Source organism: Periplaneta americana, chromosome 12 (assembly GCF_040183065.1).
Source record: "Periplaneta americana isolate PAMFEO1 chromosome 12, P.americana_PAMFEO1_priV1, whole genome shotgun sequence".
In the NCBI taxonomy this organism is placed as follows: Eukaryota; Metazoa; Arthropoda; class Insecta; order Blattodea; family Blattidae; genus Periplaneta; species Periplaneta americana.
The window spans coordinates 125667548-125690277 of NC_091128.1; the positions used below are offsets into that span (position 1 = coordinate 125667548).

At 35.5% G+C, this 22730-nt stretch overlaps 1 protein-coding gene across 3 annotated transcripts in view; it reads right to left on the minus strand.

Annotated features, from left to right (window-relative positions):
- Window positions 1-8005: 8005 nt before the first annotated feature.
- The window catches only part of rdo (reduced ocelli), an 819123-nt gene continuing 804398 nt past the window's right edge, over window positions 8006-22730 (minus strand). For all 3 annotated transcript variants that reach the window (XM_069842056.1, XM_069842055.1, XM_069842057.1), the window contains 2 exons: window positions 20239-20857; window positions 8006-11800 (listed from right to left, as the gene is read on the minus strand). In XM_069842056.1, coding sequence (XP_069698157.1) covers window positions 10556-11800; window positions 20239-20856 — 1863 coding nt within the window. In that variant the 5' untranslated portion in view covers window position 20857 and the 3' untranslated portion in view covers window positions 8006-10555. The remainder of the gene's footprint in view (window positions 11801-20238; window positions 20858-22730) is intronic.

Sequence of the window (22730 nt, forward strand, 5' to 3'; positions counted from 1 at the left end):
ATAATCGTGCTAACCACACGATACCTCCATTCTGGTTGGATGATCGTCCACCTCTGCTTCAGCATGTGGACGTGATGCCAGCAGACGGCTGGTCGGTCTTGGCTCTACTTTGGCTGTAGCGCCATGGATTTATATACTTTTTTTCTTTTTTACAATTTCTAGGGACATCATCTCTAATTAAAAATCTCATACTTGCTATTTATTCAGAGAAACCATTTTGCTGTTGATGTCCAGGGAATATGACACTGTAAAAAATTGTATGTTAATGGGTAAGGTTAGTTAAAGATTAAATATAAAATAATATAGTGCTAAGATCTTCTTGATTAATTTAATCATAACCGAACAGCTAATGCGACAGAGACAAGAGTGCGAGGTATAGACAGGGATACTTAGGGGCTGGACTTGGGAAATCTCTTTATACTTCAGTCCAAATAGGCTTTTTTTGCCCAACCGTGATGGAATGAGTTGAGTGCCATTATGCTGCCTGGCTGTGTCTCCAGCCATAATATCAGTATACCACACTTCTAGTGATGGTTTGCCGTACCTCAGAGATCTACACGAATCGTCTATGTCTCCGTTATACCACAGTCACTCTCCATCTCAATATTCACAATATTCTTTTCAAAATATTCATTCAAAACAGTGCTGCATGATTTAGTATTCTGAGTGGCATGCCTATGACATCAGTCTGAGGTGGGTTAGCTCGTTTTCGGGGGAATCAAAGGATAGTCTAATGGACTCCATCAGAACCTTAAGGCCACTGGCGTAGCTCAGTTGGCTAAGGCGCTTGCCTGCCGATCCGGAGTTGTGCTTGAGCGCAGGTTCGATTGCCGCTTAGGCTGATTACCTGGTTGGGTTTTTCCGAGGTTTTCCCCATCCATAAGGCAAATGTCAGGTAATCTATGGCGAATCTTCGGCCTCATCTCGCGAAGTATCATCTCGTTATCATCAATTCCATCGACGCTAACTAACCTCGCAGTTGATACAGCGTTGTTGAGGGTGCAAACTAAGATTTCTGATGAGGGTGGGATAGAATTCTAGATAGAAAATACCATACATAAAATTATTTTCTTCATTCGATATAGCTCAACGCTTGGTCACACAGTTTTTTGCCTTGCATCTTGATAGTAATAATAATAATAATAATAATAATAATAATAATAATAATAATAATAATAATAATATCCATGAGAATGTTTCAGATAAGATGTGTAATTCCTAAGTTATTGATTGTTGTCAGATTGCTGGTGATGATAAATCAATATTATAAAGTATACTCATATTAAAACAATTACATTTTGTGAGGGGGTGGGATAGAAGTTATCCCTGGCAGGGATGTTAATATGAATTTATGAGAGGGGGATAACTTTCCAACAGGGGGGAAATCCCCCATCCTCCCAGCGTTAATTCGCACCCAAACGTCGTTAAATAACCAAGTAAAACAAAAAAAGAACCTTAAGACGTGCAGGCTGAATCAATAGATGACACCACATACGGAAGTCATGTTATCTAGAAAAGTGCGACCCTCCCAGTACAGAAGTGGTGAGGCACAATAAGCCCACTAGAGGGTACAGTGTTAGCTTTCGGAAACCTCCCCATACCGAAAAAAAATATACACGTTAGCTTTTTGAAATCTGTATGAGGGCAATATAGGCCTAGGTTTGTAGAATATAATAATAATTTTAACATGACTTAAACGGAATGAACAAAAACCGTCATTCCATCGCATAGTTTTACGGAAAGTAAAAGATCCTTGTTCCTGAATTATGGGAATAAGTTCTTATAGGTAACATTTTTATGGTTTTTGGACATGTAAAATTTGAAATTTCTACAATATTCATATTAAGTTCCTAATATTGCGTACAAATCAATTTCATTTTCCAGATATTCTCACTTCGAAAATATAATTCAAAATGGTCACCGTCGTAGTCTAGGGCTAGCAAATGGAACTCGTAGTTCAAATCTCAATTTTCGTGCTCCTCCTGCCAAAAGATTTTGCTGTAAATCCTGTTCATATTATCGCGTAGCTTATACAGAATTTCTAAATAATACATTTAAAAATTATATTTCTCGACTAGGAGAATCCATTAAAGTCTGGAATCAAAGGTTATCAACGAAAAATTTCTCTGCAGTATTTACGATGTGTAAAACCATAGTTTCAAGTTCGAATCTGTCTAAGATAGCATGTTAATATGATTTCTTATTTTGTCTTAATAAGAGCCTACAGTAGTTTCGTACTGCCGCAATATAATAGAGTCACACTTTTTGTCCGTCTGTCAGGATAAACTTTGACAGGGAATGGTACTCCACGAAGAGCTTAGCCTTATCTACAAATACATTTATAATTAAAACACAATATGTGAATTTGTATTAGCTAAAATATATTGTTTCATACAGGTGTTCGTATTTTGAACTGAGAACATAATTTCCAGACACAACATCCGTATTGGTTAGGATATCGGATGAACAAACTTGGTTATTAAATGCTTTCATACACAAAAGGGTCGAAAATTTGTTGGAAATGAGTTCTGTCAACGATTCTTAAATTCTTGCCTGCATACATTAATACAACTTATATTTAATTTTAATTATTCTGAAATATTTTTCTAACTCTTATAAAAATATACATAACTTAAATAATTGTACGCTACTCATAAAATTATAATATATACTGTACATAGATTGGATCTTATATATTACACACACTTTTAAAATCAAATCAATATACATTCCATTATTTATACAAAGATTTCTGCGAAGTAACCTCCCTTCAATATTTTAATATTTTAACATTGTAAATTTCATAAAAATGAACAAAGAACTTTTCCACTGATATAGTTTCTTGAAGGCTTTACCTGGTTATTCATATTTTATTTCAAATTCAAACAATATTAAGTCTTTATGACATATGCGTTTTGTAGGTGATTGCATAAAAATCATTATAAATTTGCTACTATTTAAATTGAAAATGCACAAAAATTTGAAGCTGTAATTTTACAGAATTTTTACCGCATTATAATGGGTGACTTAGGGATATTTTAAGGTATGAGAAATAACGTCTAGGTAATTGGTTTCATTGCACATATCTCAAAAGCAATTTATGTTGGAAAGCTGAAATTGTGTGTAAACTTTCAGAACTGAGGTGCGTTAAAAGTAGACTAGAATTATGGCATTTATGTATGAATTTCATTATAATTGTGTCAATAAAATTAAAAAAAATATATTCTACATAAATAAGCAGAAAAACTGTAATCAAAGAATCTATTTTAAGTCTATTAAGAACTAAAAATTAAATAATCAAGCTGCTTGTGTATAATTTATTTTTGAGATTTGCGCAAATTAAAAATATATTTTTATATAGTATGTGATAGTGAGCAAATAAAATGTGTGTACCTAAGAGATCTCTTAACCTTTAATATATTCTAAATGGTCCACTACAATGCATAGAAATTATATCAAATTAAGTGTAGAATTTTGTGTGAACAGCTCTAAACCTTTGATTGTTTACAGATTTATAATGGTTTTTCTATGCATTCACGTTCAAGTACTCTTAAATATATTCATTTGATCAATATTTTGAATCTTATATCGTCTAATACATTTCAGACCAGAGTTTTATACAGGGTGTCTCTAAATTAGACCGACAAAATTAGGGATCAGGTAGATAACCTTCGTGGAAGCTTATTTTTTTAAAGAACCCATGGACTGCGACGCTTCGTTTTAGTGCAAGAAGGAATTACAGGTAGGGATAAAGTAAGTAGGTATGTGCAAATAACAAACAATTCTGTGTCACATGATTCTGTGTGTTAATACAAACAAAGAAAAAATACGTACAGAAAAACGAAACCAACGACGCATTAAACTGTACTGAACATTACAACAGAATTAGTGCAGTACAAGTAGTCTACTAAACTACGTAGACGAATAACACGGATAATAAGAGGTCTACCAATGTGCTGTAATCAATACCAAATAATACTGGGCTCCGGACGTAAACAAACCAGGTGATAGTAGTAATGACACACCCCTCTTGGACTGAAAAGAGTGATTATCTGTTCCCGCCTTCCTGCAATGAAACGAAGCGTCGCAGCCCATAGGTTCCTTAATGAAATATGCTTTCACGAAGGTTATCTGCTCCCTAATTTTGTCGATCTAATTTAGAGACACCCTGTATATACAGCAGTTCGAAAAATTAATTGGAATGTTAATCGAATTAGATAGACTAGTGATAAAAAACTAAAAGTTATTAAAATTAATTGTAATACACTTTACTGCTTCAAACAGCACTCAGAGAAAAATTGACATTTGTAATTTATCGTTGTGAAAGGGAGGATACTTAAAAGATAATCTATAACAAAATTATTTTAACCTACACCAAATCTCCAGATTATTAGAAGAAGTCGTTAAATCAATACATTCTTCCATTCTATAGTCAATAGACTGGTCTGTACAAATACGAGCATTTTCCCCAGTTCTTATTGGCATCCTCGGTGGAGTTGTGGTTCTCTCTGGCCCCTGGACTCGAAGTTTGCAGCTATAAATCTGACCTTGAGCGGTGTAGTATATATTTTAAAGATATAGGGAGGAAGAAGTAGGTGATCCATGTTGTAGATTAACTCTGTCCCGGAATGAGAAGACCCCAGGCAAAATCTATTATTTCTTTCCCATGTCTAATTTGTCAAGAAGCATTTTGGTACCTTATGAGAGGTAATTTCCACATTTCATAATATATAATCCATGCTATGCCCAATTTATTATTGACCTCCAAACGTTCATTTAACTTAAAATTCAGCTTATATTCAGAAAAACTTCCGTCATTGAAACTATGTATGTGCTCATACTACCATCGCTTTGTTGTTCCAGTCTTCCAACAAAAAATAAAAATATTCCATTTTTACCTGGATATCTACAAAAAAGTGGCGGTTCTAACTAAAACTACCATCCCCACATAAAGGATTGTTAAGGCACAATAAGCCTCGGGCTTCGATGATAGCCTCCGGGTTTCTCTTCCGTTTAAAGCAAAAAAAAAAATGGTACTCATTAAAAGGAAAATGTTTCATAACATGTGGTAACAACTTTAGGAATGCATTAGGTTCTGAAATAATGAAAAAGTTTGTATATGATAAACATAGGACTGCTTTTGGTTTTGTTGCAAGTTACTTCCACTTACTTGTTCCAATACTTCATTCTATGAACGTAAACCAAGAAACTGATGAGGAAAGAATGCTAAATTTAATCCTGAAATTAGTCTCATTCAAGTTTTGTATAAAGAATGCTTCATATTTCATAAATGATTTTGATTATTTATTTAATATAAATCTTCAATATTGTTCTTAAAATAATTTTAATTGATTATAACACTGAAGCACAGTGTGTTTCTTATTAACGATATTTAATTGCAGTGAAGGTTAATTAAATAGAGAGGTCGTAACATTGAAACCCAGTAACATCTACTACTGATTGTTCCTAGATTAATTTTTATCCTTGAGATTGTTACCTCAAGTTTTCGATAGGGATGGGAGGTTTAACCGGTTATCGGTTAACCGGTTATTTTAAAATTAATTTAACCTGAAGACGGTTAGCCGATCAAAAACAACAGGTTATTTTTATTCGGAATTTTAAAGTCAGCAAATTAGTCTTGGAAACAAATTGAGAGGTTATTTACAACAGAAATCAAATAACAATTAGCAATAAACTGTAAACCAAACAGAAGATAGTTGAAAGAACGTCATCAATGACGTATGAGTACAAATATTAAGAGGTTATGAAATTGAATTTAGGTAATTACTTCACTCACATTAGAGTCATAGTAAGATAAATAAAACAAATAAAAAAGTTGCATAATTTTTTAATAATAATAATCTTGATTATGAAACATTTTGACGGGCAATTTATTCCCCTATAACCAATAAATATCGACGTCAAAATTTCTCGCCGTTTGAAATGCTTCAATACCCGTAGATATATTATAAGTCAATCAGAGAAAGTCAGTGATTGAGATAGACATAGATTATTGATATTAAATCGAAATCTCATTTCATTTTGCCATCTATGGACAGATGAAGTAAGTAAAGCAGTAACCCATACCCTATCTAGGAATGACCTACGAGACAATTTGTATACAAAATTGATTGCATAGAGTACAAAATAATAAAAGTAAACGATGTTCGACTGACATTAAATTTCAGATAGACTTAAAATACATTTGATTCGATGGGTATTTAAAAAAATAACCGGTCGTCCGGTTATTGAGGGAAATAACCGGTTATTAACGTTAAACCGGTAATTAATCGGTTAACCGTATGAAAATAACCGGTTATCAAAATAACCGGTTATTTTTTCCCATCTCTAATTTTCAATCATTTTACACGCACATACAGAGAGTTCCTATGCAGACCGGTCCCATTCTAACCTCTACCTATCAAAATCTGTTGGCGGCCAGTGAGTGGTCGTACGTCTGCGTACGATGTAATTTACTTAACGACTTCTTCCAATAATCAGATTACAATTTAAAAAAATGAAATCTAAGAATATGCTTTTTCTCAGACTTCCTGTTTCACAATTGAAGCATATTTGAAATAACATGTGAGTAACTAAATAAACATATTTAAAACAATGCAGCTACTGGAACTACTTGCAAAGCTATTTGCTTTAAGAATCGCTGATACAAATTTAACGATATTCAATCGATTGTCGTTAAATCGTTCTTTTCTTGAACAGTGCACCGTACATTTCGCATGGAACATTTTTATACCGCCAGATTGTGCAACAAACCATTATTACAAATGAATTAACGAGCTTAGTAATGCGGTGTTATTCCGTTGTTACGGTAGATGTACAAAATAATACAGTGAATTCATCCCCAAGCTTGACGAGATTTGCCAGTGACATATACATAAGAACATAACGTGACAACACAAACCATGTAGTAATACTGATATTGACGCATCCATGATACAAGCCACAATAGACCACATGAAGCCATCGCACAAGCAATCAAATCCACACAGCTTCAAAACATTGTCATATTCCGTAAAGAAGTTACAGCAGGGGCAGCGACAGAGCTAGCAGTGTCTATCTTACATAGGTAATGTTATTACAATAGACGTTTTATTTAAATTATTGGTATTGTATTGAATAATAAAAAAATATAAAGTTGTTTCAATCAAGTTAATGTCTTATTACGTCAACAGATCGAGAATTATGTCACATTAATATTCTTTAGCTGTTATAAAATGAAATTATTCGACAATATAATCTGATCGGTTTGGGATGATGTAAAATAAAATCTCTATAAAAATTACATCAGTAGTGATACAAAAGTTATTTCAGATTCAATATGATGTTAAAAACAGGAGTTTCGTATCATTCTCTTTACGAAGGAAAGAAATCAAAATATCTATGTCCTTTATTACAAGGCACCGACAGAATTTGAAAGTGTAACATCAGTTAAACGTCGTTTTTGCCTTGAGTACATAAGAGCTCCAAATTACAAGTCAATAGGCCTAATGTTATAGCATCGTACGTTTAATATATTACGCATTGGTGGACGTACGCGTGTTCTCGAAATAGAATCTATTGTTAGCGCTGCCATGACAGCAAGTCCAAGAGCCTAAGGGCCGGTTGTATAAAGGCAGATGGCTGGAGATTAATTTAGAATCAAGTTAAAAAAATAAACTGAGATTTGGTCGCGTTGTATAATACTGAACTCTGTTCACATTAATCCAGTTCAAATCTGACTTCCGAGAAGTGGCTGAAAACAATCACAATGTTCTATATCGTGCGAGATTTTTCTATTTTTTTTTAACCATGTCGTAAATGTAGAAAGGTCCAGGAAAAATTTCTAGAATATTCGTTCCCAAGAGTCAGGCTTCGAAATAATCTTTGGTAACGGAATAAACAGATCGGTTCCAAATTCCCTGTTTTCCCTTATGAGAGAAATAATATGTAGCTCCGAAATTTTTATGTTTGTGAATTTATGAAATGGCGTAAAAAAACAACAAAATCGTAGACTGAAATTTATTACCTGAAAATAAACAATATACATTACAATTTGCTTAGAAATAATATATTGATTTGTGACAATGTTTACAAAGTTAAATAATTAAATTAATGTTCATATATATCATAATTTAATTGTAACTAATCGTACAGCTATGATATTCATTTATAATTTGAGAGAGCATACAGCGCACATCGATGAAATACGTTACCGGCACTCACGTTACCTCCTTCCGCATAAGCTGAGCCATCTTTAAGGGAAACAGTGCGAGGCCGCTTTGTAGTGTCTGTCATTCTAATGCAATGGTTTTCTACAATATTAGGCAGAAAAGTTTTCTAGTGGAATCTTATGTAATATGTACTCTAAATTTATGTTTATATTCTTGTTTTATCATTTAAAATGATTACATTTTGTTAGGTATACTTTCTCATGTCATGCAGGCCACTCTGGTGGTAAGTTTCTTAAATTAAAATTAAAATGGAATTTTTATATTTGGTCACAAATAACCCGGAATCTCGCATTCGTAGATTATAAATTTATCTCTCTGTATATCGGCTTAGTGTTATATTGTGATATATAGAGTATCGCACCTGTGTATGTCATTTTAATTGTTAATTTGATTTCTTAATATTCGGAGTTCATGCATTTAAAAAGAAACTACTTATTGTAAAAATATACAGCAGTTTCAAATTTTTCGTATCGAGATATTCTTAGGTCTATATAGTAAAAAATTCATAATTTTTTTGCAGATTTAAGCTTTCGTTTCTGCAATATTACATTTTTTTCCCATAATTTTGATGTTAGAGTTAAATTCAATGTCACGATATCATTTATTCTAAAAAGATAGATAAAAATTCTGCACCCGTGCCGTTGAAGTAATGTAATATGTAACAATAGAAAGCACATAAAGAATTTTTATTTTTACAACCCTGATATTTCCGAAAAATTCTAGATACCTATACATGTTTACTTAAGTAGATATTTTAAACATTTTCCTTCATTACGATAACAAATATGATTAAGTATATATTATTCCTTATTGCATAAGAAATAAGTAAGCGAGAAAACCGTATTGTGCAGATTTATTAGTGAGGCTTATGCTAGGTTAATAAGCAATAGGCACCAAAATAACAATAACATTTTGATTAATTCTAAATCATTTATAAAATCACAAATAACTGTAGCTGCCCACTGCTTTAATTTGATGTTATTAGAATTCATAACGGAATGCTATGCATGGTCCCGTAATTAAAAAAAATATATATCAGACAGAAAATGGCGCATTTCAGTGTAATATTTAAAAACGTGTCCATCCCTTGATATGCACTAAACACTTTGAAAAATATTTTAATTATTTCACCATAACAACTATTAATTGTTACAGGGGCAAAAAATATTTAGGTACACAGAGTAAATCGTGTTTGCTGAATCATAATCACACAGTTCAATGGCAAATGTGGATCACTAACGGAACACTCTTCATTTCTCATGTACACTCTAAAAAGATTTAAAATAGAATATTTTGGGTTCAAAAATTCATCATTATTATCACCGTAAACTATATTCTAAATAGTTCATTTAAGTCCTATCACTATATAAAAAGACTCACAATTCTGTTATCACCGTCTTGCCTCTTCATATTGTTAAATTTCTCTTTCCCCTGTTTATGGCGTAAACCACGTCTATAAACTAACTTGGCTGAATAAAATATAGAATGAGTACTCAATTCAAGGTTATATAGGCCTATGTACAATGTATGTCAATTTTCGTTATGAAGTTGATGATTCATCACACTTAAAGTCTAAATATGTCTGTATGTATATAAACTCCTCAATAAAAATCAAGCCGTCGAAGTTTTTTTAACAGGTTTGGGTTTGGAAGTCCGATACTCTCCGTAGATCTCCCTTTCTCCCGCCGGTAGCACCAAGATGTAAGAAGGGGGAGAAAAGGGATCGTTAATTAAGCCGAAGGGTAGGAAAGGAGAAGCACTCTTGCTATAACAAGAATTTCCTTCAAAGTAAGAGAGGGTTCCACCCTCCGGCGTGTTCTTCTTGTTCACATCTACCAGCTACTAGGTGCTTGCCACTTTGCACTAGCGAAATTCCCTGCCTTTACTTGAGCGGGACTGGCTCACCATATCGGAAATCAATTCCACATAGCCTCCAAGCATCAAACACTCGTACCACGTCGCGATAGGTCTTTGATATCACTGTGTGTGGTATGCGGACCACCTTCACTCGAAGTCAGTCTTCTCTTCTTGTACGTCAGTTGAACGATCCAGTGTATATAAAACACTTGACCTTGTCACAAACCAGAAGTTGTAGTAATCGATATAACTTTCACAGTGGCATTGCAAAGGTCGAAACAACAACATGACCGAATGTCTCACAGTGTCGTTTGTTGTGCACTTTGTTTTAAATTCAGTGACACTTACTCATGCAGTATTGTAGACAGCCTGCCGGACTCGAACCCCCTACCAGATAGTTCAGGGAGGACGACAGCCTCTACGAAATACTAGCAATGAGTCTCGACTGTGTCACTGAATCGCACTACTCAGGTCCCATTAGTCAATGAATGCAGTTCGGGATCTTTCGTGATCCCGTCAATTGTAGAAATTGACACTTTCTTCTTTCTTGGTGGTGCTTTTGTAATATCCAGCGGCACTATCTTGTATTTGATGTCTCCGTTCTCGCCGAGTATCGCTGCAGGGTTCTCGAAAATGGCCTCGTGTTCTGGTCCTCTCTGTTCTTCGTGAGTGTAATAATGCGCGGCATGGTGACGGGAGTACGCGATACCCGCCAGGAGTGCAGCACCTGTCAGCAGTAACAAAAGAACAGCAGCACCCGCCGCCAGTAATCCAAATCTGGAATGCTCAGCCAAGAAATTAGTAGTGATGATTCCACCGCCTTCCATATAACCCAGACCACCGTCGCTACTTGTGCACCATGACAATGAGGACCTTGACAAAGACCCGAGGAGTCGTCCCTCCAGCGAGTATGGTAAAGCGCATGCTAGGTCTCTCATAGCAAAGCCAACAGTACTTTTGTTCATATAGTTGAGCATGTACGACATGTGGCACAGGTCGCAAACCCAAGGGTTTCCGTGCAGGTGTAGCGTCTTCAAGGCCTCTAGTCTCAGCAGAAGTCTCTCGTCCAAACCACGGAATTTATTTCTTGACAGATCAAGCTCTTGCAACTTTGGAATTGGTGACAGGATCTGGGGGTTGAACCGCATGAAGTTGTTGCCAGACAAGTTGAGAAATCGAAGATGTTCATGAAACACGAAAAGCCCCAGAGGGATTTCTGTAATCCCCATGTCCGCCAGAGAGAGATCCCGGAGCTTCAGAATCACTTGTAGCACATATTTGAGTTCTGTGAGGGGAATATAGTTGCCGCTCAGTTTCAAGCGACGGAGAGATTCAGCCAGTGGGATGAAAGTAGCAGTTTCCAGACGATCCAGCTTGTTGTAGCTTATGTCTAATTCTTGAAGAGTTGTGAGGTTCGCAAACGCCGTTGCGGTCACTTTGGCGAGTCTGTTGCGGGCGAGAGAGAGTGTCAGGAGATCGACCTGTCCTCCTGTAGGTCCATTGTTGCCGAATGTTCGCTCCAAAACTACGGGAAGTTGGTTGCCATCCAGCATGAGAACCTGCAGATTTTTCAGGTCACGAAACTCATCTGAGGCGACGTACTTGAACTCGTTGTCGCCCAAGTCAAGGTACAGCAAGCTGGGCATCAGACGGTAGATAAGAGTGTTGATATTGGACAGACCACAGCCTCGGCACCGAAACACTCGTAATTCCTGCACAAAAAGAAATAACATTTGTTGAAAAAAACCTTCGTGTAGATATCAAGCAATAGGTTAAACATGGGAAAATATGAACTGAAATTAATCGCTTCCTCTGTCTTTAAATAAGGTCATATAAAACTTTCTGGTGTTATCTTAGTGTTTTATGTTCACATTTCATGTTAACCTTGGGGGCACCTATACGTAATTAATTACCTCCGGAGACAGAATAATAAGTAACAGGCAAATTTTCACGTATTTCCTCTTATCGGAAATTGGACAGCAGCATCTGCACCTCAATTGAGGATGAACGAAATGAAAACTATACGAAAACACTTGAGAATTTTATTTACGACATCAAAATGTAGAATCTCGTAAATTTATGTATATGAGACAATGAGCTGCGATCTGTATTCAGGCAGGAGGTCGACATTTTGAACAGAGTTCATCTAATGAAGGATGGGTGGAGCGGAGAAAAATTCTGCATTACCATATGATGAAGGATGGGTGGAGCGGAGAAAAATTCTCTCCGGCACCGAGACTCGAACCCGGGTTTTCAGTTCTACGTGCTGACGCTTTATCCACTAAGCCACACCGGATTCCAGTTCCGATGTCGGATCGAATCCTCTCAGTTTAAGTTCCACCTCTTAGTTTTTCTTTAGTGGCCAACCCTCATGCACTGTGTCACAGATGTGTGACAGTGGAACAATGTCCCATTTTTCTCCTTTCTACCCATCCTTCATCTTGTGGTAATGCAGAATTCCTGCACGGAAATATCATACGTACTTTGGTATATCACAATAATATGTTATACTTAAATAATCACTTAGTGATTTAACACGGCGCTCATTCCGTCGGATCCCGGCCACTTAGTCACTCGTAATGAGTGCACCTCTGCACATTGTGCCAAAATTCTGTGACGGATTTTTTAAGATGACACTAGGTGTTGTGTACGTTGTTAGGTCTACTGTACCTAAAGACCACCTTGTAACTGACATTTTATTTTATTATAAACAAAATTATGGGAATACTTTCATGAAAAAACTATTTCATTGCTTACATATTACTATAGTGTTCTACTGCTGAATGTGTTTTCCCATGTCTCTATGGTCAAAGGGCATATCTGGAGACATTTACGTAAACCGTGGAACTGGGGTTCGAAATAAAATGTAAACAAATTAGTATGCACTTCAGAAGTCACTGAAAATAAGTAATCAGTGGGGTCTCTTAAGGCACGAAACACAACCGGATACATTTTTACATGATTTTTTTTAAATCGTTCATTTTTTTCAACATGAACATAATAGTACATTATGCAACGAGCCTATAATGGTAGTAATTAAGACGCAAATATGTTTGTTTATGAAACGAGCGCAAGCGAGTTTCATAATTTTCATACGGGAGTCTTAATTACCATTATAGGCAAGTTTCATACGACTTTTTATGCTCGACCATATTTCTAACTTGAAATTATTAAAAAGTAGGTCATATTATGGTTATGTGAGTAGCGAACTGACCTGAATTGTGAGATGTGCGCAGATGCGAAAGTATTGATTTTTCCGAGGCCGAATGTTATTGACCTTGATATAACGTAGAGAATAAGATGAACATTAGCCTTGATATAACCTGAAAATTGATTTAGAATTGAAAAACGAGATGACAAATTGAATTTATTTGAATATTATTTACAATTAACGTTAATTATTATAGTAACAGAACATAACCTTCTGCGACAGTATTTGATTTCCAGCCTCCGTGACTTTTCGCTAATTGTCTTTCGATTGCATATCCGAGAATAATCGATACTTGCGGTTTTACAATGGTACAAAGGTGATTTGTCATTGGCTGAACACCTAAACTTTAATGAATAGGTGTACTTTAATGAGGTGCATTAAAGGGCTACTACCAGGTGTAAAATTACTATATTTCGGCATGGTCGAGCATAAAAGATATTATTTTAATTCACAAAATTATTTTTCCACTTCTGTACTCACTATAATTGTACGTTCAGTAGTCAGTTTGACTTCCATTGTTCTTCAGACACATTCTAACACGTTTACGCATACTAAGAACCAATCATTCACTATCTCACGAAACTTCATTATTGTATTAGTTACAGAGGTTTTACTTACAGGCAATTGTGCTGCAATTTCTCTGTGAGACCTGCCGCACCTATTCATCCCAATTATTTACTACTTCAACGCCTCAGACACCCTTTTTTTCCCATATTCACAGTTTGCAATAACACCACTCTTGGTGTAAGAAACGCTTCGTAAAACGGTAGTCCCTCACTTCAGCAGAACACTCTGGAAAAAGGACCTTCATGCCATTGTATGGAGCGAGAAACTAACTTTCGATCGGCGCAAGCCTGGTCACGACAGCTCAATCCGCTGTGGAGAGTCTACTACTTAAAATGATGAGTAATTTCTTTGTTTTAGAAAAAAATTGTCAAACAATAAACATTTTATTTGCATTTTTTCTGTTACCAATATGTTCTTATAACCCTCACATTGATTGAAAAAATTAATTACCAAATTAAACACACTGGTTCAGCATTTACAGATTAATCCGACATCAGAAATGTACAATTTTTCAAAACAGCAATAATTATCTAAAAATTCAGAATTCGGGAACTACATGTCGTATTTTCACGTTCTTTACATCAATAGATGTCTCAAAGTCTAAATAATTCACAAAATATCAATGAGGAAAATAGTGACAATATAGGACCAGGCGATAATTATATGAAATTTGCAACTGCTCTTAAACTTTTGGTAGACAGAGCGAGGTAGCACAGACGGCTACGTTTGAGACTCGCATTCGAGAGGTTCCGGGTTCAAACCCCATGGCAGGCCAATCTGACTGGAGATTTTCATGGCTTCCTTCAATCACAAAGGCAAATGTCAGATTGGAAGTTTACATACAATGATTCATCACCGCTTTAATCATCATTATCATAACCATTAAAACAAAATATAAAATCAGTTAGCCTACATGAACACAAGCCATCTATAACACACGACAATAAAAAGGAATTCAACAATAGCCAAACAGTCTATTGGTAAACCCAAAAATCCTAAACTCAAGATATTAATGCATGCATAAATAAACTTTACAAAAGTCTGGCACAACTATTGATGCAGTTTTCTCGTCATTTAGAAAAATTTCAGAGTAGTTTTTTCATACCTTATTTTAGCCATCATAAACCAACTGTTTTATTCTTAAATTGTGCAGAATATTGAGTTTAAAAGTGTTTAATTTAATACTAAAGTCTAACCTCTCATTGCACGAACATCTCAAAAGGTTGCTACAGATTTTCGGCTTAAGATGTCTCAATTCCGACGCGCGTAGAAGCTATGCACTCATAATTCTTTTATACACTATATCCGTACCCTAGTGAGTCGTTATGATTATTAATTTAGTAGCGTATATCATTCTTCTCACGCACTGTCTGAGACTCAGGTGCTAGTAGGCCTACCTCTAGCAGAAATTCCTACAGGCGACTGTTCTGTTAAACATTAGACAAGGGAATTCAAAGCAGCTGGTGTCGTGGGGAAGCATAATGATGTACTTTTTACTATTCACTTTTTTCCAGTGATAAGAGTAATTGTGACAGCTCTAGGATGGTATCAAGGGAACATTTTCGAGAAAAACTGCTGCAACTCCATTTTTCTCCACAAAAGTCACTTGGATCTCTTAGGGTTTCAAAGAAGGTCACTGGCGCTAGAGATCCCCACACTATTGCTAGTGATGTGTGTAATAAACATGAACTTTTCAAGACATACATACATACATACATACATACATACATACATACATACATACATACATACATACATACATACATACATACATACATACATACATACATACATAGGACTCAAGTTTATCATGGGAAAAGCATATCGATTACATATGTACAAATCAATTTCATGTTGAAGTTTGCCGATAAGCTATTAATGTTTGACTATAATTATATGTGTACAAAACCGCCTTTGCTTATCATAAAATAAATAAATTTTCATTAACGTTTTCGATACATGTGTATCATCTTCAGATGTGAAATGTTAGATTAATATGATGAAAACCTTGCCTATTAGATGGAACTTAATGTGGTAATTTTCGGGTCATATTAGTGTGATTGCTTGGACTTAACTTAGGTTGATCTATGATATACATGCTGTGTTAGGTTAAATCACTGCGAGTCATATGATATGATCTAAAATATAAAATAAAACTTTTTAAGAATTGTAACCATTATTAGCGTAGTTATTGAAAAGTGAACACTTTGTATAAACACTTTAAAAGTTTAAATCACTTTGAACATGTGTTGGCTGTATTTGCCGATTTAAATCACTGCAAGTCATGTGATATGATCTAAAATATAAAAAAATAAAACTGTTTAAGAATTGTAACCACTATTAGCGTAGTCATTAAAATGTGAACACTTTGTAAAACCATTTTCAAAGATTATAATCACGTTGAACATATGTTGGCTGTATTTGCCGATTTAAAGTTCGTTGAATAGGGCAGTTTCTGTTGATCTTGATGTTTGACGTTGAACTAAAGCGCAGTGTCGTTTTGTCACTAACATGTTTATATTTTGTTAAAATGCGTGTTGTTAAGACGTTTCATCCAATTGTAGTTGATGAAATTGATGTAAATCATAGATATTTACTGATACAATATGGAGGTTGTCAGGTCCATAAATTTAGTACAGCCTGGCGTGTGGTTTGACATGTGTTGGTCTGCTCGTGCTTGATGCTAGGCTGATACAGCCTAAAAAGCATTGGCGTTGCAGAACTATCACAAAAGTTAAACGCTTTAGAGTAGAGCAAAGACAAATATTTTATCTATAGGAGTCTTGGATAGACATCTATTTGACTTTGCAAGAATGGTGGCAGAAAGGAAAAGATGTTAGAAGAAAACAAGTCCAAAAGGCTTATAATAGTAGATATAAGTTCCGAAACTGGATTTCTTGATGGTGGTCTTCTCATTTATAAAGGTGGCTCAACTACTGGTGACTACCACCGAGAAATGAACTCCATCATCTTCGAGAAATGGTTGAGGGAGCGAGTAACTCCAAACTTGCCACCTGCTTCTATAAGAGTGCGAGTTTACTATGGACGAAATAATTCGATTGAATGGAGATGATGGAAGTAGTAGTGATAATGGCAGTGTTGGTAGTGGAATGAAAGTGCTAGTGCTAGTGATAACTTTGTCTTAGCTATGCCTTTGGAGTGAAAAACGCATTCTTTTAAGTGAGAGTAATAATATATATATATATATATATATATATATATATATATATATATATATATATAATTTTCCAGAATGTAAAAAATGACATTTAACTGCTAATTTTCACAATATTCAAAATGGATAGTCTACGTCTATATTTGCATTTCACATTGCTTAAAGTTCAATGACGTCGTAAGGAATGTGTGCAGTACACAAAACTTTCAGCAATGAGCTTATAATCATAAATAAAGGTTTGCGACTACATGCATAGAATGTAGTCTTGTTCTCATCGGAATTCTAATACAGGTACAGGGACATCATTTTATTTTTACTAACATTTTCAATATTAACCTGACTATACCTTTGGAATAACAATTGAGAACCGGAAACACTGTTTGCTACCCCCTTCCACGACCGAAGTTTGACGACACTAATGTAAAATACAATACAAATAACTTTACTAGGTATAGGAGGGAAGAAAAGTAGTGCATCCATTTACGTAAACTAGGAAATGTTACGATTTTGAGTTTAATCATTTTCGTCGGGTTTTTATTTAATCAAAATACAGTACAGTATTAACAGTAAGTATTTTTACTCACTAACTGAACTGTCCAATCGGACGTATTTATTATGCAATGTATACTATACTGACTACAACACATTAGCATACAATATTTACAGTGCATTTAAATTTTTAAAATAATCAAAATATGGATATTTAAACACATTATTGAAAATGGTGGTCGTTCATTTCGATACACGCTTCAGATCTTTTGTGCATATTATCAAAAACGTTTTCAAGCATATCTTCTGAAATTGAATGTATGGTTTCTTGAATGTAATTATTTAATTCTTCTATTGTTGTAAGATGTTTAGCAAACACAACTGTTTCACAGTAACCCCAAAGAAATAATGCAAAGCATTCAAATCAGGCGACATGGAGGAGCCATAATCCTACGCCTGTTGAAATAATTCTGTACCTACTCTATAACAGTGAACGTTACGTACTGTCAATTCAACCTTCACTTCTGCCTGATCCGCATAGATAAATTTACTCAGATATACTATCTACTGCCCGTCCATGTGGTTATGTAGAAGGATCTTAGAAAGGGGGGAAATCACGTGACAATTCCTTACTTAACGATGCCCTTTTATTTAAATTATTTTAAATAGTTATATAATATTAGGTAGAAGTCCAATTCCTAACAGAAAATGTTTTCAGAAAAGAGCTAAGATAGCTCAGCTACTACCCTTTACAGAGGGACCAGCAGAAAAGGGTGGGGGAAACCGGGATGCGACGTAACTAAACGGACGCACAGTATCTGTGCGAAAATATGATTCAATAGTGAATGAATGCTCTTCCTTCACTGAAAAATGTGACCATATTTCTGAAACATACTATACTCACTCACTCTGTACTGTTTATTTTGACCGTAAGACGACTTTGCGGCTTTGGTTGTGTGTGGAAGTTTGCTACTAGAAGGAGTGGGAGCGAAGTACATTCAAAAACTCAGGTACAATAAAAATTGAAGTAAAAATAAAATGTTGTCCCTGTATAAGTTACTTGTGCTGCGGATACAGAGCAAATGTTTTTTGTACGCTAGTACTAACTATTGTAGAATATTGTCAACACATCTCGCTTATCGCGATTACGTCATAATCAGGACTTGAGAGTCCAGCTCGCTACTGAACGCGTCCCTACTGTACCGGCTGGAACATAAAATCGTTAATTTGTCTTCCACAGAAATAAAATCTAAACTTATGCAAAGACTACGGCCTTCGAAATCAATGAGAAAATATATGAATTGAATTAAGTATCTAGTGGAAATGGATATGAAGTTGTAAGGCGCCAGCCTTTTTGTTGTCAGTATAATACAAGAGAACTGGTTTCGACACAGATGAAAAGAGAAATAGCTAAGAAAAAAATTACGTCTTTTAACATTTCAGATAGGCCTATGGAAAACGTCATTCATAAACCACTTAATGGCGCGATTAGTCAAAAGGGGATTCCTTATGTGAAATACGCAGAGAAAATTTCATTCAATATAGGATTTCGCGAAACATCAAGCATTTAGAACTAAGCATTATTAACATACAAAACAACATTGACACATATGATAACGGTGATGGTGTTGATGATTATTATGATTATGTTGACAATGTGGCGACGAGGATGACAACACACCATTAGCTTTGCCTCTGTAATATAATATGAAACAATTTTTAGAAAAAAATGTATATATCGTATATTTCATAAATTTGCAATAACATTATATAAAAAATGAAAATTTTCACTTTAAAATATATGTGATTTGTGAGTTCTTGTATTGCAACATTGTTTTTTTCCTTGACAACCGAACCCGTTTACAACCACTTTCTAAATAAATGTAAAACATAATATATTATCTGGTTGATTTAGTACCTTGTAGAAAACGCTAATGTGATGCGTAAACTCATTTTTGTATAACTGTTCCTTTAGAAGAAAAAAAAAGCCTAGAGTTTCGGCTCGGTGAAAAACATATTAAGGCTGGTTCACAATAAGCCGGGAACGGAAACGACAACGAGAACTAGAACGGAAATGTTGTTAAAATAAATGTATTTAAATGTGAGTATTCACAATTAACTCTCACGTTCCCGTTCTCGGGCTCAGGCCAGCTTTTCGTTAATTGTGAATGCTCACATTTAAATAAATTTATTTTAACAATATTTCCGTTCTATTTCTCGTTGTCGTTTCCGTTCCCTGTTCATTGTGAACCAGCCTTTACTCTTGTGTGACTCCTCTGTAATTTTGATAGTGTCGCGCTTACACGTTATTGGCGCTAGCTAAATATAAAAATGAAAATAGAAATAAAATAAAAATAAAAATAGAAATAAAATAAATGAATAAATAATGCAAATTATTAAAGAAATGAATGTGCAATATTAGATAGAAAAGCGAGAAATGAAAGGGAGACAGTCTAGGTGTGAGAGAAAATATAAGAGGTTAGATAAGGCAGGATAGATAATAATTCAGTTAAAATAGAAGTATAGGAAGTAACGAAATATTTGGGAAATGAATATATTAATCTAAAAGGGTGGTGGTGGTATGTGGGTACATATTACAGGGATGGTGGATCGGAAAGCAGAAGTAAATGCCCACCATAACTATGAATTTTAAAGACGGTTGACAAATAGATATCAATATCAATATAAATGTTTCCAATATCTCTCACCTGTACATCTTTGAAGACCTCAGGGTTTAGCTCCATGAGGCGATTCCCACTTAGGTCCAGCTCATGTAACTTCCCCAGCATGAGGAACAATCTGGGCACCAGTTCTGTGATCCTGTTACGGGCGAGAGACAGAACTCGGAGTTCCTGCAGATGTCTGAATGTACCGCTGGGCATCGATTCTATTCTGTTATCATCCAGATGGAGCTCCAGAAGATTCGCCAGCCCTCGAAAATTGTAGTCGAGGACGTGAGAGATGTTATTCTGCGTCAGGTTCAGCTTCTGGAGTGTGGGCACGCCCCAGAAGGAGTGCCTTCCGATGGCTGGGATGTTAGACCGAACGATGTGCAGCTCTTCCAGTCTATTGAACTGCTGGAAGATGGGGCCTATCGTGAGAACGTTTGGGAAATCTGGAGGTGCCGTTATCAGCAACACTTCCACCTGCTGGTCCATTGAATGTATCGGGATTGGGTCGGTCATGCCGCCTCGAGCACACGTGACCTGACGACGACCTCTTATGTCCAGGAAACAAGAGCAGTCCCGAGGGCAACTTCCTCCCCAGCACCAGTGAGGCAGACATAGGAAGAACAGCACCAGAAACAGCCGAACTCCACACGCCATCCTGGAAGGAAGAAATTATTTCATAGAGCAATTCAAAACTGGCGAGAAGTAACACACAAATTTTTCCTAAACTCCTTTGTCAGGGACAGGGCTCTTTTACGTGCGGATATCTGCAACACGAAATCCTCAACTTTTCTTCCCTCCAGAAGAAAGTTGTGTTCAGAATTGAAGATCTTAGATGTAAAAAATGATAACCTAATTTTTATTGCACACAGAAGAGAGTTGTCATATTTTTTGATCAGCACATTCTTTCCATCTGTAAACATATTGACATAAATCCTCAACAAAATGAAAAATGATATGGCTTATAACCAAAAAATCTCAATTTTAAAAGTTATCATTATTTACTCCCGTGGTATTCAATTTTATTGGCATTAAAAATTTCATCGTCGTTTAAGGGATTTGAACCCGCGAACCTGGGATCCAACATCTAGCAAAATAAACACTAGACTAGACCGTTGAGGATAATTAGATAGAAGATAATGACTTTCTGTTTGTGGCAAAACCTCCGTTACTTCTATGAATAAATGAAGAAAAACTTTTTAATGTGTGGGATATAATAATTATTTATTTCGATATGTGTTTATGGACACTTCATACGACATAGATTAATTCAAGTAGAGAGGGGTACGTCGGACATAAAAAGAAAATGTGTATCATTTCAGATGACAGTGTTTACTTCTTCTTATCCCTTATTAGTTACCAATGGTTGCCCGTTTTTGTGTGTTTTAACTCAGCACTGTACCAATACGCTGCGATATCTCTTGATATGAGGTCAAAAATATTAATTTAAAAATCTGAGCAAATCAATCTAACCTCAGAAAACTGAAACTAACCTAAAAAAAAGACTAAAATTAACCAAAGGAAGCCATTCGTATATGTCAGTGCCTGTAAGGAACATTATAACGAGATAGAATATGATATTATTTGATTTCTATTCTTGGCAAATCCTGTTTAAATGAAGATAAAGTTTTACGTGTGGGGCATAATTCTTCAGTTAAAAAGAGGATGGATTAGATATAAATAAACTGTGATCACGGACACTTCATATGACATAACTTAATTTGATTTTTTATTTTATTAGATTATTTTACGACGCTTTATCAACATCTTAGGTTATTTAGCGCCTGAATGAGATGAAGGTGATAATGCCGGTTAAATGAGTCCGGGGTCCAGCACCGAAAGTTACGTAGCATTTGCTCATATTGGATTGAGGGAAAACCCCGAAAAAAAAAACCTCAACCAGGTAACTTTTCCCAATCGGGAATCGAACGCGCGCCACCTGGTTTCGCGGCCAGACGCGCTAACCGTTACTCAATTAATTTGAAGTTCTGATCCTACATGAGACATAATAAGAAAATTTGTATCAATTCATAGGTTATGATTCTATTTACTTCTTGTTATCCCTTCGTAGGTTTTTCCAGTTACCGTGGTTGCCATTTTATGTGTTTTAACCCAACACTACAAAAACAAGCGGCGATGTTTCTTGCCGTGGGGTCAAAAATTAATTTTATAAACATATAAAAATAAGCCCAGAAAACAGAAACTATCCTGAACAGACTAAAAGTAACTTAAGGAAACCATTCACATGCAGTATGTCGGTACATCTGAGAAAGAGGCACATACATTAGTGCAGTAAAGTGATTGCTAGCCACTCAACCTCATTATCACCTTGCTTTTTTTTTTTCGGAGGAGAACCTGTGGGCAGGCACCGTAGCCTTAGGCTTATTGTGCAACCCCCTTATATTTGGATGATTTTGAAGTCCTTAGGACCGCTCTTCAAGCACATGATTCACTGTTTGGTGTTATATCTATGGCATCCAGTTCTGATGAAGTTCGAGTAAACAGCAACGCCCTCCGTCTCCCTGCTATTA